This window comes from Rhincodon typus, chromosome 11 (genome assembly GCF_021869965.1).
Source record: "Rhincodon typus isolate 14 chromosome 11, sRhiTyp1.1, whole genome shotgun sequence".
Classification (NCBI taxonomy): domain Eukaryota; kingdom Metazoa; phylum Chordata; class Chondrichthyes; order Orectolobiformes; family Rhincodontidae; genus Rhincodon; species Rhincodon typus.
This window is the reverse complement of record NC_063342.1, coordinates 14,485,657-14,505,471: the sequence shown is the minus strand read 5'-3', so window position 1 is coordinate 14,505,471 and position 19,815 is coordinate 14,485,657. Positions and strand designations below refer to the sequence as shown.

Below are 19,815 nucleotides of genomic sequence, written 5' to 3'. Positions count from 1 at the left end.
AGGTAGTCTCCCTACCCCTGGACTGGGAGGCCTGAGTTCAAGTCTCACCCAAACCAGAAGTGTGTAATTACATCTCTGAACAGGTTGATCAGAAAAACAGGTTGAAGGTCTACTATGTAAGGGCTCTTGTGGTATAGTGGTAATGTCCCTTCCCCTGGATCAAGAGGCCCAGGTTCATGTCCCACCTGCTCCAGAGGTGTGTGATAACATTTCTGAACAAGTTGAAAAAAAAAATGGAAGTGGACAACAGATCAGCCACAATCAGTCTAAAAGGGCTGAATGACCTACTCTTGCTCCTATGTAAGAAGCAGGACCACATACATAATTGAGTTGTCTGTAACAGGCACAGTCAAAATCTGTTGATGTAGGCTTTGAATTATTTTTTTTTAAAAAAATGAAATATTAGCAGCTCTCTTTTGGTGCAGTGGTAGTGTCCCTATCCCTGGACAGGTAGGCCCGGGTTCAAATTCCAATTGTTCCAGAAGTTTGCGATAACATCTCTGAACAGGTTGATTAGAAAAACAGGTGAATGAGTAATGTGCTATGGATAAGTGGGAGCCTATACACATGTTATACTCAGATTTCCAGAAGGTCTGAGTATATGCCACATGAAATCTTATTGCACAAATAAAAGCTCAAGGTGTAGGGGATAAAATATTAACATGATAGAAGACTGACCAGCTTAAAGAAAACAGAGAGTGTGCATAAATGTGTCCTTGACTGATAGGAAGGATTTCATAAGTGGAACAACCCAAGGCTCTGTGCTGCAGCCTCAGCTTTTTACAATTTATATCAATAACTTAGATAAACAAGCAAAAGTATGGTAGCTAAATTTGTAGTTGACACAGTGTTTTAAAATTAAGAGTTGTCCCTTCAGGACAGAGATAGGAAGAATGTTTTCTTTGAGGGCTGTGCAACTTTAGAACTGTCTGCCTTAGAAGTCATAGAAGTGGGGACCTTGAACATTTTTAAGACAGAAAAGTGAGTCAATTCTTGTTAGACATGGGGTCTGAGGGTTATCGAAGAGAGCTGGGAATGTGGAATTCAAAATACAATCAGATCAGCCATCATCTTTTTGAAGGGAAGGGTAGGGTCCTGTTCCTAATTCATATATTGGCATATACAGAGAGAAAGACACATACATAAACTCTGTTCTTTAACACATAACCAAAAGTTTTCAAGTACCCAGTGGAGCACACAATACACTCCCCTGTGGCAGTGACTGATGTGGTTGTTTTTCTGCTGTTCTACATTACCTGGTCTCCAATATCCTGTGGCTGGCTCCCAACTGCCACTCTTGCAATTCCTGGCAGATCGATCAATGTTAGGTCAGGGACATTGCTAGCCTCCACTTCTACACTAATCAGCTCAGAGCTGATTCCTTGGTCCTTTCCAGCCATTGTGTTCTGAGCTGTAAATCAAACCAAACCCTGCATCAATCACATTGCACAGTTTCCTGACTCAAATCCATGGATTAAAAAAAAAGTTTCTTTTCTCACTCTTTGTCAGATCAGTCGCTATGCTTTATCCTTCTCACCCGAGAGGATAAGTAAATGTTACTCAAGACTCCCGGGAGTGGCTGCATCAATGTAGAAAACTTCCGTATAGTGATTCAGTTACATTTCCCTGGTCTCTACATTTCCAGAAGGCGCTGTATATTACATTAGGATCCCATACCCACAACCAATAAAACTAATGTAATATACACAATACCATGCAAGGACTGTGAGAAACATTACAAAGGCCAAACTGGAAGAAAACTAACAATAAAGGATACACAAACACCAACTAGCCACTAAGGGACATGACCAATTCTCACTGGCCTCAGTACACATGGACAAAGAAAGACATGAATTCGACTGGGACAACACATCCATTATAGCACAAGCCAAACAGAGACATGCCAGGGAATTCCTGGAAGCCTGGTATTCCAACTGGAACTCCATCAACAAACACATTGAACTGGACTCGATATACAAACTACTGAGAAACAGAACCAGAAATGATGCCAACCACCCCAGCAAACTGAGGCATATAAGTAACAAGCGGGACAGAACTCCAACGCTTCACCGGAAGCACACTGATGATGTTACCTAACAGGGTGATGAAACATCTGCAATCAAACACATCAGCTCGGCGAGCAAGTCTACAACCTCAAGGACATTGATAGTTGATGCCAGAGCAGGGAAGCAGAAACAAGACTGGGAGAACCAAAGGCTGCTTTGGTGCCTGAGTGGGAGGAACCCATGCTCTTTCAGGCTTTGACCATCTCAGATATTTCCTTTAAACTGACCCTCAGTCTCTATCTTTGGCCCTCACCTGGCTGCGTCAGCAGCCTCAAGCTAATTCAGAGTCAGTGTGAACAATCTGTCACCAATTAGGAGATCAACTTGCCCTCAGGCTGCTGCATGAACCTGGCCCAACATTAACCCTCTTCCCTGCCCCAATGCTATCCTTGCTGAGTGAAGAGTTACATTAGAGGTCAAGATGTAAGCTCCCAGGTTAGAACTTCCAACTAGGCTGCAGGCCTAACAATACACTTGAAATCAAATCCCAGAACGAGTTCTACCTTTCAAACATGGGGAAATGGCATGAAATGGGCAGAATCTGATAGGCCACCTACTCTATTCCACATCTCTGATATTCAGTGCCACTAAGGGTAACGGAATTAAACCATCAGGTGCTGAATGTTGAGAGTGATGAAAAAATATTGCCCATTTGTGTGTTACCACTTTAGATGATTTCCTCCCTCATACTTGTTCTGTGCCAAGTTAGCTAATGTCTCGAGGGACAATTCTTGGCCCACTATTAGTCTCAACGTGAATAAACTTGGGGAACAGAGTGAGGACAAAGCAGCCTAGACTCCACTTCTACCTGTTGTCCAGTGCTGTTGGTGGAAAGAAGACTGTCAAACAAGGACAGGGCTGAGTTTGGCTATGGTGATTCCAACCAACCCAACCACCATCAGTCAGGTAGGCCTCCACTTGTGGTCAAAGCTACCACACAAGAAATGGTCACCAGGTGAGGCACCAGAGAGCAACCATCATTTCTGCAACTGAATCTTTGCACGCAGCCTTCAAGTTCAGAGAAGCAAAGAGAAAATCAAGAGGAAAAGATAAAATAACTCATACTGTATTAATTTAAAAAAAAAAAAAAAAAAAAAAAAAAAAAAAAATCGCATGATTTCACCATTATCAATGCCAAAATGTGGTGACGAGGTAACACCAAGCTAAAAATAATACGACCATCACCTTTCACAATTTCTTTATCCACCTCAGATGGGTCAGACAGGTCTTTCAAATAATTCTTGTAACTTATTTGTCCCTTCCATATTTTCGCCTCTTTGGCTTTTTTCAGCTTCAGTTCGAGAGGACATCTTGTCACAATTCCTGTCAAACAGGGAGAAATGATGTCAGACAATCTTTTCATATTTGTTGCAAAGCGAGCGTTGGTGTTCCGCAAAGCGGTCCCCAAGCCCCCGCTTGGTTTCCCCAATGTAGAGGAGGCCACATCTGGAACAGCGGATACAGTATACCACATTAGCAGATGTGCAAGTGAACATCTGTTTGATGTGGAAGGTCTTCTTGGGGCCTGGTTTGGGGGTGAGGGGGGAGGTGTAGGGGCAGGTGTAGCACTTCCTGTGGTTGAGGGGAAAAGTGCCGGGTGTAGTGGGGCTGGAGGGGAGCGTGGAGTGAACAAGGGAGTCATGGAGACAGTGGTCCCTCCGGAAAGCAAATAAAGGTTTCCTTCCCCACTAAACAACTGCACCTCCCAGTTGCGAACCATTTCAACTCCCCCTCCCATTCCTCAGACGACATGTCCATCCTGGGCTACAATGATGCCACCCGAAGGTTGCAGGAACAGCACCTCATATTTCACTTGGGAACCCTGCAGCCAAATTGCATCAATGTGGACTTCACAAGTTTCAAAATCTCCCCTCCCTCTACCGCATCCCAAAACCAGCCCAGCTTGTCCCCACCTACCTTACCTGTCCTTCCTCCCACCCATCCCCTCCTCCAACATCTCCTACCTACTAGCCTCATCCCGCCCCCTTGACCTGTCCGTCCTCCCTGGACTGAACTATCCCCTCCCTAACTCCCCACCTACACTCACCTTTACTGGCTCCACACCCGCCTCTTTGACTGGTCTGTCTCCTCTCCACCTATCTTCTCCTCTATCCATCTTCTATCCGCCTCCCACTCTCTCCCTATTTATTTCAGAATCCCCTTCCCCTCCCCCATTTCTGAAGAGGGGTCTAGACCTGAAATGTCAGCCTTCCTGCTCCTCTGATGCTGCTTGACCTGCTGTATTCATTCAGCTCTACACCTTGTTATCTCAGATTCTCCAGCATCTGCAGTTCCTACTATCTCTTAATACAAACTGTCCTCATTATTCAGCTCTTCTACATTTACATCCTGCAGAATCTGCACTGCACCCCGTCCATTACCAATATATCCTTCCTGGTTAGCTCAGTTGGCTGGAGAGTTGGCTTGCAATACATCATGATGTCCACAGTGTGATTTATTATGAAGCAGAGGTTGACCCCTTTCTGGTAACTAAAACCGAAAGGCCCAGAGAAGCTCACCTCACCTCACCTCATAATCTGTTAAACGAAGTGTGAAAAGTGGCATAACCTGCCTCTCACCTCCCAATCTGTTATAAAGGGGAGATTAAATGAAAAACTTCTGACAGTCACTCTATAATCAACAAGTAACAATTTATTTATCTAACTGTAACAGTAGCCAAATTAACAGAATTAACAAACTGAACAATTCCCTCCTAACTACTAACTGGTCCCAAATAAAACACAATTCTAATGGTACGCTGTTCCAATAGATATAAGTCCTACTTATATAAACCAAATTAATTTTTAAAAAACTTTAAATTTAGTCTCTCAAAATTATGGCCAGGATGCATCTTCTTGAATATTTGGTGCCTTCTCTGCTGTTCTTCGTCAGGAACACATTTCTCCATTAAATTATTTTGTCAGGAATATTAGCTAAGAGTGCCACTGTACTATTAGTTAGATGATGGTTTCCCAAGAGCTTAGAGAATTCTGAGAGAGCCAGTGATTTTCTCTTGAGGGCTGCTGATTGTTAACTCTAACAGACGGCAGTTGCTCTCACACCAGTTTTCAAATGCCCTCTTCATTTATACCCTTGATGGCCTATCCATTTCTTACAATAGCATTGGTCCTAGGTTGTCAAAACCATTGATTTAAATTTAATTGGTTTTTTAGTCTCTAAGTGCCTGGTTTAAATTAATTGGCTGATATTCAATCTTGTTGCTTTAATAACAAAATAAGGCTACTACCTGGGATGCTAACCATACAAGCTTTTGATACAAATGTTTCAATTTCAGGAACTCTCTGTGGCTGCTGCTGCTCACAGACATGCTTTTCTGGAAAATCACCAAGCCTAAAAAAACCCATCTTTTAAAGGGACCGTGCACTCTTTCTCCACCCCCCCGCCTCCCCATCATTTTACAAACAAATTCTAACGTCCTGCCTTCCAGTCTATAAGTACTCTACCCGACTCTGCAACAGATTTAATTCCCACACTGGCTGAGGTTACTATTAAGGTCTGGCATTTTCAATATCTGCCTTCCCTCGTCGTGTGGTGACCCACAGGGTAAATCACCATCAGTTGTCTCAAATGAGAGAGCAACCCTATGGGGTCTCTGGAACCGTGATGATTTTATTTTTTTAAAAAACTTTTATCCTTCCGGTGCTACAACCAACAGAAACAAAAAGAATACTTTAAGAGGGATTCAACCAAAGTTCAATGTAATTGAAACCTAATTTCAGCCACGACTTACACCAGCCCTTCAGGCTAAGGCTATGAGCCTTTTGAATAATTTATTGCACCTAAACAGTCTTTATGCTTTCTGGTTGTGTTAGTGGCCAAGACTACTGCTAGGTGGAGCACCACGTTTCCATGTGCAAAATCACATCACAGCGTGTGTGAAGTTGCTGCAGGCAAGGCACTTATCTCTCGCTTACATCAGTGCAGCATTTAGATTGAAAATTTGGCACACTACGCAAATATTGCATTAAAATTTTTATCTTATTATAAAGCACTTTGAGTAAGACTTAGCGAACACCAAATCTTATTGCACCAGTAAATTATTTTCACAATCTCTGAACCTCCTCTCTTTAGATAATATTTTACAACAGCAGACTATTATTATAAGGATTTCCTTGCTTGTACTTTATTTTGAATACTTGATTTGATGTTTTACATTTCAATGGCACTCAGATTTCTATAGCCATCCAGCAGCAAGTAAGGTATAACTAACTCGTGAGAGTTAGGTAACAGTTTTCTTAAACTTCCAGTGCAGAAATGTGCCATTTCATCATATAGAATCATAGATCATAGAATCCCTACAGTTTGGAAACAGGCCCTTCGGCCCAACAAGTCCACACCGACCCTTGGAGCATTCTACCCAGACCCAACCCCCTATAACCCACCTAATCTACACATCCCTGAACACTACAGGCAATTTAGTATGGCTAATCCACCTAACCTGCACATCTTTGGACTGTGGGAGGAAACCAGAGCACCTGGAGGAAACCCACACAGACATGGGGAGAACGTGCAAACTCCACACAGACAGTCACCCGACGGTGGAATCAAACCCGGGTTCCTGGCGCTGTGAGGCAGCAGTGCTAACCACTGAGCCGCCATGTTTCTCAACCCCATTCTGCTACCTTCTATTCATCCCCTTTCTAATCAAGAACCTATCTATAAAAACCAAAAAGAACTGATGCGGTAAATCAGAAACAAAAGCCGAGGTTGCTGGGAAAGCTCAGCAGGTCTGGCAGCATCCATGAAGAGAAATTAGAGTTAGCATTTTGGGTTGAGTGACCATTCATCAGAACTTCCTCAGACATTCTGGGGAAGGTTCCTTTGACCCAAAACGTTAACTCTGATTTCTCTCCACAGATGCTGCAAGAACTTATCGTCGTCTTAAAGACATACAATTACTTGGCTTCTACATCCTTCTGCGGCAACGAGTTCCACAGATTCACTACCCCCTGGCTGAAGAAATTCCTCCTCAGCTTCAGCAGATGCCAATTAATGGTGGTTCTGTGGGCTTTGCTGTGAGAAAGTGGATGAGTCATGTAGGACCTATCCAGCATCAATCATTCTCAGGCTATCAACCTGGTTCAGATTTAAAGCAATGCCACAAGAGCTATCCCGGTGTGTCACAACATTCCACAGTAACCCCTTTTTGAAAGGAACACCAGTTTCCTCCAATCCCTCATTCCTGATGCCCAAAATTCAAAACCTGAGAGTTTAATTGGGGGGGGGGGGGGGGTTCAACAAATCAGGCAACCATTGTGTTTGATTGAGATTGCAATAAAAGGAGAGCAGGTAACTCCAGTAAGAAAAGAGGGAGCATTGCTGGGGAGTAGGGGTGAATCACAAAGAGGCTAAGGAAGTTGACATTCAGAACCGTCTTACCGCTGCCCCTGGGCAGAGCGACTCCAGACAGTGCCTCCAGCACAGAGCTTTTTCCAGAGCTCTGATCACCAATCACTGCAATGGCCGGAAGAGAGAGGTCCTGGTCCACACCCAATGCTCTCAATGAGTCAATGAGATCAATACAGGGTCGAACTTTCTCTTCGTAGTGATTGTACAGTGCTGCATCCATGGCCTGAGAAAACAAAAGCAATGAAGGGTCTAGGCCCGAAACGTCAGCCTCTCTGCTCCTATGATGCTGCTTGGCCTGCTGTGTTCATCCAGCCCTGCACCTTGTTGACAATACAGTAACAGGTTTTGAATAAGAGCTGAGCACAGAGGTTATATTATGGACCAATGATCCAGGAATTCAAATCCCATTAGTACAACTAGGAGGACAATTTATTTAATAAATCTATAATTTAAACAGCCTAGTGTTTGTCATGGAACAATAAAATTACCAGCTTGAATTAAAAATCCATCTGGTTCATGAACGCCCTTTAAGAAAGGAAATCCAGCTCACTTACCCAGCCTGGATTATTGATGACTCCAGTGCCACAGCAAAGTACCTCTGAAATGGCCTAGCAAACCACTCTGACCATGAAGTCAGCTCACCATCACCTTCTCAGGGGCAATAACAAATCTGCCTTTGCATGTGATGCCCACATCCCATTCATGAATGTCTTAAAAATTTTTCTGTGACGTTGTTCTAAGGTAGTGATGGGGCTTGGACATATGGTAGAGCTTTTAACCTTCCAGGATTGATCTAGAGTCTCCAGGAATGGAAGATAAACCTCTGGACATTGTTGTAGACAACCAGGGAGAAACCTCAACAGGGCATCAAAATTAGCATTTTATTTATGTGTTATAAAAAAAAGAGAGACTAGAAATGAAAAGATGAATATAAAGGAGGCGGTTTAATTTGCTTGCGTTGTTGGGAGTAGAATGCATTGTAATAAACTCCAAGAAAATATTAAGACAAGAGTTTGCAGTCGCAGTCCATTGTTGGTTTGGAATTTGGGAGGTAGCTTTGAGGGGTTGGATCAGGGCATATGCAACACAAAGAGAAAAGCTCCAACTTGATACTGTTGTTTTGTTACAAGAGTAGATTGCTTTTCCCATGCTGCAAGAAGGAACTCAGGAAGTGAGGGGTGATTTTAATGTCCAGGAACAGGTAAGTTGGGGTCAAGTAGGTGTTAAAAATGATGTGAAACCAGAAGCTGGTTCTAACACACAACCTTCAGGTTTAACAAGGTGAATGTGAGTAAGCTACTCATTGGCACTGGTGCAATCACTGGTATGGCTGGGTGGAAACTAACAGCATTTAACATTATGTTATGGAGAAATAAGGGAACTTTAAAATGTTTTTAACTACAGTTTGCGCTAAATTCCAGGAAGATCTTCTCTACAGTCACCCTCAGCTTTAACAGTTGTGCTCAGCTGAGTAGATCTCAGAAGAGGATAGTATTTCTCTGAACCCCAATTTGAGACTTGAGAGTTAGTCAAATAAACATGCAATTAACTATCTAAGTGGACCCACCAAAAGGTATAAGTATCAATGTTGGGGTACACCTGTATTGATGCACCTTCCGAGGGAATAAGCACCCCTTTGTTAATCGTCCTCAGCAACAGTTCTTGCTCACCGTGTGGAGGACCTAGAAATCAAGAATATATAGGAGTTGTTTGTCATTAAGTAGCAATCTTTACAATTGCAATAATTAATTTATTTTTTAGCTGAATAATCGGTGAAACACAGTCACTATGTGCACCAGAAATATTTGTAATTGTGTCACCAACTAGCTGCAAGTTCCCTGTCTTTTCTTAAATTTATTCATGGGATATCAGCTTCGTTGGCTGGTTTGACATTTATTGTCCATCCCCATTTGCCCTTGAGAATGTGACGGTCAGCTGCCTTCTTAAACTACTGCAATATATCTGGTGTAGGAACACTCAGCATCATTAGGGAGGGAAGTCCTGAATTCTCACCCCAGCAACGCTGAAGGAACAGCAAAATATTTCCAAGTCAGGATGATGAGCGGTTTGTCAGGGGAACTTGCAAGCGGTAATGTTCCCAAGTATCTGCTGCCCTTATCCTCATACTTGGAAGTGGTCTTGGATTTGTAAGGTGCTGTCTGAGGAGACTTGGTGAATTTCTATAGTGCATCTTATAGATAGTACACACTGCTTCTCATGACCATTGGTGGTGGAGGGTGTGAGTGATTGTGGATGTGATGTCAATCATGCGGCTGCTTTGACCTGGATGGTGTCGAACTTCACGAGTGATGTTGAGCTGCACCCATCCAGGCAAGTGGGGAGTATCCCATCATACTTCTGACGTGTGCCTTGTAGTTGGTGGTCAGGCTTTGGAGAGTCACTGCAGTATTTCTAGCTTCTGACCTGCTTTTGTAGCCACTGCACTTATATGCCTAATCCAGTTTAGTTTCTGGTCAATGGTAACCCCCAGGATGCTAATAGTAGGGGAATTCAGTGATGCTAACACCATTGAAAGTCAACTGGGTGATATTTAGATTCTCTCTTGTTGGATATGGTCGTAGCAACTATGTCCTTTAGGACTCCACCTGTACAATCAGTTGTGGTGCCATGAAACCACTTTTAGTGGTAGACACTGAAGTCCTCTATCCAGGGTACAGAATGCATCTTGCCACCCTCAATGCTTCCTCCAAGTGATGTTCAACATGGAGGACCACTGATTCATCAACAGAGGGGAAAAAGGGTACATGGCATCAGGTCAAAGAGGGGCAAGAAACCATGAGACTCCATCAGGTCTGTAGTCAACAGTGGAGACTCTCGTAACTGTAAACCACTGTATGGCCATGTTTGCTGGGTCTGTTCTGCTGGTGGCACAGGACATATCCAGTGATGGTGATAGCGGTGTCTGGCACATTGCCTATAAGGTACAATTCTGAGAATATGACTACGTCAGGCTTTTGCTTGACTAGTCTGTGAGACATTTTTAACAGTTTGAAACAGCTGTGTGGTTTGCTTGGCCATTTCAGGGGACAGCTAAGTGTGAACCACATTGCAATGAGCGTGGAATTCCATGTAGCCCAGATCAAAGACAGCCGATTTCCTTCCTTAAGAGGTATTAGCAAACCAGATGGAATTTTATGGCAATAAACAATGGTTTAATGGTCACCATTACAGACTTTATTAGATATTTTGAATTCAGCTTGTATAATCAACTGGAGTAGGATTCAAACTGGAATCCCAGAGCAGTACGTGGGTCTCTAGATTATTAGTCCACAAACAATACCAGTATATGATTGCCTCCCTATCCCCAAATAAGGACAATTCTGAGGGTCTATTTAACACCAGGAATACCTCTACACATATTGGCTGGGCTATTTGTTTAGTTTAGTTCCCACCTTGAGGTCTTTTCTGTTCCAAGGGTTAATAAAAGGAGCCAACGCATTGCATAAGGATTGAGCTAAGTGGTAGTGGTAGCTGAACACAAAGGGGGCTGAGGAAATGCATCAACAGTGAAGGACGGCTGCTGCTGCAATTCAAGTGCCCACAGGAGGAGATGTGGTGGTTTGTTTGTCAATGCGGCAGAAGGGGAGTGAGCGAGCGATTGCACAATAAGCTGTTGGTGAATCGGCAACTGTACTCATTTTTGCTGGCCTGGTTGGGTTTTAAACTGCTTCCTGAAGTAAAGGGGGTGGGGTAGGCCATTCAAACGAGGAGAAATTTCTTCACACAGAGTGGTGAGCCTGTTGTATTCGCTGCCACAGAAGGGGGTTGAAGACAAAACATTGAATTCAAGGAGTTAGATCTGAGGAGATTGAAGGACAACGGGAGAAAGAAGGAAGAGGGGACTGAGTCGGATGATCAGCCATGACCATATTGAATGGCAGAGCAGACTCAAAGGGTTGAATGGCCTGCTCCTGCTCTTTTTTTTTAATGTTTGTGTGTCCAAAATTAGGAAATAATACCTCGGATCATGACCGAGGGTTGGAGGACTGCACTATATCTCTCTTTAGTCCCACTACTCTGCTGGCCAGAACATTAACTAAAATGGCTGACTCAGTTACCAATATGACCAATTAGATATCTGTATTAAGTTTAAAATAAATAATTTAAACCAGATCCTGTATGAATTTGGTACAAATTGCTTACTAGCTCTTAATTCCAGATTTTTTGACTGTACTTGATTTGAAGCCACAGGATAGAAATGTCAATACTAGGGAACATAAGTTTAAGGTAAGAGGGGGGAAAAGTTCAAAGGAGATGTGAGAAGCAAGTTTTTTTTAAAAAAATGGAGAGTGGTAAGTGCCTGGAATACATTGCCAGGTGTGGCAGAGGCAACATTTAAGATGCATCTTGACGGATACATAAAAGGGCAGGGAATATAGGGATGTGGACCACATAGTAGTAAAAAGCTTTTAGCTTAGAAAGGCATAATGTATTGGTGCAGACTTGGTGGGCCAAAGGGCCTGTTCATGTGCTGTACTGATCTTTGCATCCCCAAGAGCATTAATCAGGGCCTTGGTGTAGTTAAGCCGACTATTACTCCCACAACACCCAAGTCCCTATAAATCCTTTGAAAACACCTTCCAAACACAAGATCTCCATAGGGACAAATAAAAAATTGCAGCTGCTGGAATCCAAGGTAGACAAACAGGAGGCTGAAGAAGGGTAATACCCGAAATGTTGATTTCTCCTTCCCTCCAGATGCTGCCTGGCTTGCTGTGTTCTTCCAGCCTCCTGTTTGTCTTCGCAAGATCTCTATCCCTTTTCATCAGCACCTGCCTTAATTTTCAGCTGTTTCTGAAAATATTGTTGCCATCTATTTTACTCTAACCAGTGTGCCTTGGCAAACAATACTAAAACATCCTCTTGCGCCCTTGGGGGAGTTTTCCCTTGTCATTCTGACACTTTTCACCTGGTAAACACTACCTCACAGAAGGAGCAGTTTATCGTAACCTCACACTGCAGGTGGAAATTCCTGGCCCAGGGACACCTTTTGTCAGAGCAGGAGTTCCTAGGAGGACATTATGATCCTAACAGTAACGTCAGGGTGAGCTGAGCGTTTTGAGGAGGAGACGAGGCCACCCCTGCAGAGCCAGAAGTAAAATCCTGGGGTCACACACTTGCATTGCAAGCTGAGGCAACAAATATTGTTGATCTTCAGGTTCCTAAGCCGCACACTGAGTGTTACCTGAAACTGGAAACAATCAGGTTGAGATTATGTTCTGGATTAAATCCCAGTTTACTCGGAGGAGATTGCTTCAGCAATGACTGCCCAGCTTCAACCCATCATGATTTTAGCAATAACTCCCAGCAAAAAAAAAAGGATTAACACATTCCCAACAATAATGCCAACTCCACTCTAACACCCCATTGCCATTCATCCCCATTGGAGTAAGCACACAGTCCTACATCAAGCAGTTAATTACAAGCATTGCCCTATGTATTTGAAATATGATATATAATGCTGTGTAAAATATATTTGTCTGATTTTAAATAGTTTAACGCCACCTCGAAGCTCCAGTAGCAGACAGGGCAGTGCTGCTACAAACTTTCTAAAAACACTTTCAATCCCCTATTGAACACGGAACAAATGAAGAGATAACAAGGTGTAGAGCTGGATGAACACAGCAAGCCAAGCAGCATCGGAGGAGCAAGAAAGCTGACGTTTCGGGTCTAGACCCTTCTTCAGAAAAAGAAAAATGAAGATTCACTCAGCAAAGAAGTGAATTAGCCGGAGCGTTAGAAACAGGGGAGATTTCTAAAAGGAGAACGCAATTCCATCTAATTATTAATCTAATTTCTACTCACGACTCGAGTTGTACTCACAGGTCTCAGGCAAAATAAAATGGATTGCTTTGTTCTTTTTCTGGCGGTGTTACGGGGAATCTGCAGTCATAGCAATAGCGAGAGAATTCCGTTCTCCTAAGGGTTGCTGAAATAGTTTTCAGGCTCTGATGCTCCACCCGGAAACCTTGAGATTATCAAAAAAGAAACAACCAGAGGTTAGGTCTTCCAGGGGAACGGTTAAAAATTACAGCAGAAATTCGTTCAGTTTCCCCTTCGTAAGCGCAACGACAGGCTGACCGTAAACCATGCACTGATTTAAAATGTTTGTCGCCGTGTCTTCCTGTCGGTTTCACTTCCCTTTACCAGGAATCACATGACTTGGTGCAGTTTCGTTTCTCTCACAGTTTTGATTTCCTCCGCAAACCTGGCGTCATCCATCCCCCGGCCAGCACTGGATTCAGGATTTGTGACATGATCCCTCAGTGGTGCCTGGGTCTAAAATCTGTAACCCCCTAAATCCTTACCGAATTTATGGGTCAACCCACAACACATGGGCTACAGCTGTTCAAGAAGGCAGCTCACCACCACCTTCTCCAGCGGCAAATAAGGAGGCAACAGATGCTGGCCCAGGAGTGAATAAAAGAAAATCCACAATGGGCTAAAGACCCGCCAACCAAATCATTTTTATACAAATATGAAGTTAATATTAAAGCAGTACATTGCAATGGATAGATGAAGGAAATCCATGCAGTTACAAATTTTGGAGATAGTGGGAACTGTCCATGCTGGAGAATCTGAGATAACAAGGTGTAGAGCTGGATAAACACAGCAGGCTAAGCAGCATCAGAGGAGCAGGAAAGCTGACGTTTCGGGTCTGGACTCTTCTTCAGAAAACGGTCCAGAGCCGAAACGTCAGCTTTCGTGCTCCTCTGATGCTGCTTGGCCTGCCGTGTTCATCCAGCTCCACACCTTATCTTAGTTACAAATTTTAACCTTTTTCAAACCATGTGCCATCTCAGCAGAGAGATTAAGGTACTAATGGTGGTAAATAAAATATTGACTATATTTTGTTTTTACTTACTCATGGGATCTGAGTATCATTTTGGCCAGCATTTGCTTCCCATCCTTAATTGCTCTAGAGAAGGTGGTGGTGAACTGCGGCAGTCCTTGTATTATAGATACACACAAGGCTGTTAGGAATTAGGAGAGCTTCAGCAATATATTTCAATGTCGGGATGGTGAGTGTCTCAGAGGGGCACTTGGCAGGTGGTGTTGTTCCTAGTATCTGCTGCCCTTATCTTCGATGGTGGAGACCATGGGTTTGGACGCTAATGCTGAAGGATATGTATAACAGTGTAGGGACAGGAACCCTCAAAATATTTAAGAAATATTTAGGTGAATACTCAAAATGCCATAGCATACAAAGAGTCAAGTGCTGGAAAATGGCAAGATGGATGTTTGACGACCAGCACAGACATGTGGGCTGAAGTGCCTCTCTCCATGCTGTAAAAACTCAACTTTATATGTGTTAGGGATAGTTAGTTGGAAATGTTACTCGTAACCCAGTCATCTGGACTATTGCTCTCAGAGACAGGAGTTCAAATTCAGCACTGTTAATCATAAAATATGGAATTAAAAGCAAATATTACTATTAGAAGCCACTCCCATGAATTGGATTTGTTAATATCTAGCTGGTTCACGAATGCCCTGCAGGGGTTGGGGATGGGATTCTGCCATCCTTTCTTGGTTTGCTCCACACGTGACTTCTGGCCCAAGATGTACGTGCACAGTTACTATGTACAAGATTCACAGCCTCTTCTGACAGCACTTCCAAATGTGTCAGATCTACCAGCTGGAATGAACTGTGGGAATGTTGCAGATTTCTCTTGGAGTCACACACCATCCTGGTACTTTTTTGTTGGGGGCTCAGAAGACTGCAACTCCCTAACAGGCCCATGTGGACTGCAACAGTTCAGAAAAATGGCTCACCCCACCTCTTGAAGGTAAATAGGCAATAAATGCAGGCAAGCTCACGTCATTTGGAAGAATGAAGGAATAAGATTGGCAAAGACCAGAAGGATCAAAGTGAGGCTGATTGGATTGAAATCTCAAAGAACTACTACAAACCTGACAGGGTGAATGTCTTCTCCATTTGCTGTTAACCAGAGTTGATTTTTTTTAAAATGATGAACTTAGTTTTGTCTTCAGCTGATGGTGCAAAATGAACAATGAGATGCACGTCGTAGACCTTTCATAATTTTCAATTCCATCAAAGTCAGACAGAGAGAGAGCTGTAATAGATAATTGACTCAATATCCTTAGTATTGTATGAGCAGTCCCAAGTGACAGGGACCCCAAAATTTAAGGGGTGGTGGTGGCTTAGTGGTATTATTGCTGGTCTGTTAATCCAGAGACCTAGATTATGTTCTGGGGACCCAGGTTTGAATTCCACTGCAGCAGATGATGGAATTTGAATTCAATAAAAATCTGGAATTAACAGTCTAAATGATGACGTTGAATCTATTGCCGATTGTTGGGAAATACACTGATGTCCTTTAGGGAAGGAAACTACTACCCTTACCTGGTCTGGCCTACATGTGGCTCCAGACCAAAGCAATGTGGTTGACTCTTAACTGCCCTCTGGGCAATTAGGGATGGGCAATAAATGCTGGCCTAGCTAGCAATGCCCTCATCCCATGAATGAATAAAGCAAAAATTATCCTCAGTGTGCTTGCCCATTAAAGGAGAGGCAATGAATTGTTCAAGAAACATTGGGTTCTAGAGTATGTAGATCCAAAGATCTGCTGCACAGTTCTGTGCATATCAGCACAGGAAATATACCAGCATTGCATCCTTGGCAAAATATTTGGAAAGGTATATCACTCCAATGAAGGACAGAGAAAAATGAACTCTCTGGCATTTATAAAATGTGGAATTGACTATTTATAAAATCATGACGGGTATATTTAAGGTGAATAGCAAGGGTCTTTTCCCTGGGGTGGTTGAGTTCAAAACTGGGGGCATATCTTTAACATGAGAGGAGAAAGATTTAAAAGGGACCTGAGGAACAATGTTTTTTACACAGTGGTTTGCTCATGTGCAGAATGAACTGCCAGAGGAAACTTCAATTTCCCAGGCAATTCCTTCAGAGTGTGCAATGATGGGGATTCCGCAAGATCCCCTGTGCAAATCCCATCAATACTGGAATAATGACTGTCTGGAGAACATTCAGACCCATGTCCTTCCCAGATACTGTATCAACAATCTTCCTTCCCAAGGACCATTCTATACTGGAACAAGCTGCCAAAAGAAATAGTCAGACCACCATCACTTGAAATCTAGAACTATCATTAAATTGCTTTCACTTATAGGCTGCCAGTACGAGGATTACCTGTTGAGTATGTCGTGTCTTTGTTTTTAAAATCACTGGCTGCATAAATATCGGTGAAATGTGGATATTGGTCAGTGATGTTGGAAAATCTAAAACTCGGGGAAACCTTTCCGAATATATTTATTTATGATGCCACAAAGTTTGTCTGTTTTCCTGAATATAAAGGATATCAGATAATTACAGACACAACACAGAGTACAAAAACTGAAGCTGCTGGTAAAGCTCAGCAGGTCTGGCAGCATCTGTGAAGAAGAATCAGAGTTAACGTTTGGGGTCCAGTGACCCTTCCTCACAGCACAGAGTACATGACTGAATATATAGCTGTGTGCTATACCGTAGTTTATTTGTGTCAAACAGTGACAGATTTCTGATAAACCAAGGCCCTATCTGGAGGTAAAAGATTCTACAATCATGTTGAAGACAACAGTGTATTCTCCCGGTGTCTGGACGTTTGTCCAACAAATAATGGAGACTAAAGGAGAAGCCAATTCAATGGCATGGTGTGCATTCACTCCAATGTAAGTTCCGCCTTTGAAAGATAATATCTTTGAATTTAAAAAATATGCTTTGTCACCCTGTTGGGGCAGCCCCAATGTAATTATAGATACACTTATATAACAAACTCACTGATCACTTAAAAAGCATCTGGGGAAGCGATTCAAACATAGATGTGAAAGTTAATTAGTCTCAGGAAACATTTTCTTTATCACTAAAAGAATGCCTGGTGTATCCTGTAAGAAACAAATTGCTCACAACTCATTTCCTAAAGAGTACTAACAGTAGAGGTAGTTTTAAAACACCACAGACCCCATTTCAAATGGATCCATAATGACAAGATATAAAGATTATTAAATCAATAATAGAGCAACCAAATTGCACGGGTTGTCCAGCATAAAGTGGGCACACGAGCAAGGGACTGGGTGGTGAGAAGAACAGAGGATGGAGGGGGTGAGAGGAGTGGAGGAAAAAGAGGCATGGAGGGGAACATGGGACGGCGCAATGGGGGGAATGGAGTACCAGGTAGCAAAGGGAGTGCAGGTTGGAAGACTGAAGAGAGCAGTGATTGCGGAGGTGGAGGAGAGAGGACAGGGCACTGAAGGGAGCAGAGGAAGCAATATCGGATACACAAGTTTTCAGTTCTGGTGAAATGCAGGCACACAAGGATGATGGCAACGACATCGACTTCCTGTTCAAGTGGGTTGGCAGGAGATACAGCTCTAAAACAGTTCTTCCAGTCCTTCTCACAAAGCTGCTTGTGGTTACTGCCACATTGCCTATGTCATACTTCAATAAACTCACCATTTGCTGTAAAAGATGACCTGAAGCTATATTAATGCAAGTGCTTCTTTTTCCTTCGCATACATGTCAAAATGTGTTTCCCTGTAAGTGAGCCCTTAGTTATTTGTAAGTAACTGCAGTAATCCTTTAACAAAATAGAAATATATTCAAAGCAGTTTGTCGATGGGTGGAGAAATGTCAGGTAGACTTCATAATCTCTGTTAGCTTCATGTTTTGCAGCCCAGACTCATCAGGTACTCTGTTGAGAGTATACAGGTGTATGGTTCTTCATTTCATTACATTCTGTCAATCATTTGCTCTGCTGGTATACACACAGTGCAATCATTTACATCTGGAAATATTTCTATGTACCTATCATGTCTTTTTTTATTTCTTCTCTGTATGTTTTGAAAAGTAATGTTCTCCCTTTTGAATGTTACAAATTTAGAAGGCATAACTTGCAGACAAAGCTGAAGCCCATTAGCATTGGTACAAAAACAGAAGTTGCTGGAAGAGCTCAGCAGATCTGAGGAAGGGTCACTGGACCCGAAACGTTAATTCTGATTTTCTCTTCACGGATGCTGCCAGGCCGGCTGAGTTTTTCCAGCAACTTCTGTTTTTGTTCCTGATTTACAGCATCTGCAGTTCTTTTGGTTTTTATTTAGCATTGGTACAAAACTGATTCAGGGATAGAAAGCAGAGTATAACAGTAACTTGTCTTTCGGATGAAATGTGAAAGCATGGCCTTCTCAGGTAGATATAAAAGATCCCATGGCATCACTTGGTAGTAGTAGTACAGGGCAGTTATCCCCAAGATCCTGACAATTGTCCAACCCTCAGTGAGCATCACAATAAACAAATTATCTAGTCATTATCACATAGTTGACAGCATTCACAATAATGAAAATGTTTGCAGCCTACAGATGTTAGTCAGATAACCGGAGAGAAGGAACACATCTGAGGGAGATATACAATCATCAGGTCTGGCAGCATCTGTGAAGGAGAAAACAGAGTTAACGTTTCGGGTCCGGTGACCCTTCCTCAGAACTCGGACCCGAAACGTTAACTCTGTTTTCTCCTTCACAGATGCTGCCAGACCTGCTGAGTTTTTCCAGCAACTTTGTTTTTGTTCCCGATTTACAGCATCCGCAGTTCTTTTGGTTTTGTTTTAGATATACAATCATGTTCCCCAGGGGTTTGTATTAGGATCATTGCTCTTCCTATAGATATTGACGAGTTGAGGTGAGTGTAAGGGTGAACATTTAAGTTTGTAGCTGGCACAAAATTCAGAAACATAAACAGAGAGGAGAATAGGAACAAAATTCAGGAGGACCTTGACAGACCAGTTGAACAGATAGATACATAACAGATAAAACTGAATTCAGTGAAGGTCATTAATTAATAACAACATTGATAAAGCACGTTTATAGTGTCATAGAGCTGTACAGCATGGAAACAGACGCTTTAGTCAACACGTCCATGCTGACCAGATATCCTAAATCAATCTAGCCCTATTTGCCAACATTTGGCCCATATCCCTCTAAACCCTTTCTATTCATGTACCCATCCAGATGCCTTTTAAATATTGTCATTGTACCAGCCTCCAACACATCCTCTGGCAGCTCATTCCATACACACCACCTTCTGCGTGAAAAAGTTGCCCCTTAGGTCCCTTTTAAATCTTTCCCCTCACACCTTATACCTATGCCCTCCAGTATTGGACTTCCCCACCCCGGGGAAAAGACCTTGGCTATTCACCCTATCTATGCCCCTCATGATTTTATAACCCTCTATGAAGGTCACCCCTCAGCCTCCAATGCCCCAGGAAAACTAGCCCGAGCCTATTCAGAGATAACAAGGTGTAGAGCTGGATGAACACAGCAGGCCAAGCAGCAGAGGAGCAGG

At 42.8% G+C, this 19,815-nt stretch overlaps 1 protein-coding gene across 4 annotated transcripts in view; it reads right to left on the bottom strand.

Moving 5' to 3' along the window:
- LOC109929366 (interferon-induced GTP-binding protein Mx3-like) overlaps positions 1-13,856 on the bottom strand; it is a 48,102-nt gene extending 34,246 nt beyond the window's left edge. The window contains exons 1-6 of one of the 4 annotated variants that reach the window (XM_048603312.1): positions 13,766-13,856; positions 13,281-13,425; positions 9,004-9,118; positions 7,467-7,659; positions 3,252-3,389; positions 1,257-1,411 (exon numbers count right to left, since the gene is read on the bottom strand). In XM_048603312.1, coding sequence (XP_048459269.1) covers positions 1,257-1,411; positions 3,252-3,389; positions 7,467-7,656 — 483 coding nt within the window. In that variant the 5' untranslated portion in view covers positions 7,657-7,659; positions 9,004-9,118; positions 13,281-13,425; positions 13,766-13,856. The other 3 variants (XM_048603313.1, XM_048603310.1, XM_020529039.2) reach the window with 3 other exon arrangements.
- Positions 13,857-19,815: the final 5,959 nt, after the last annotated feature.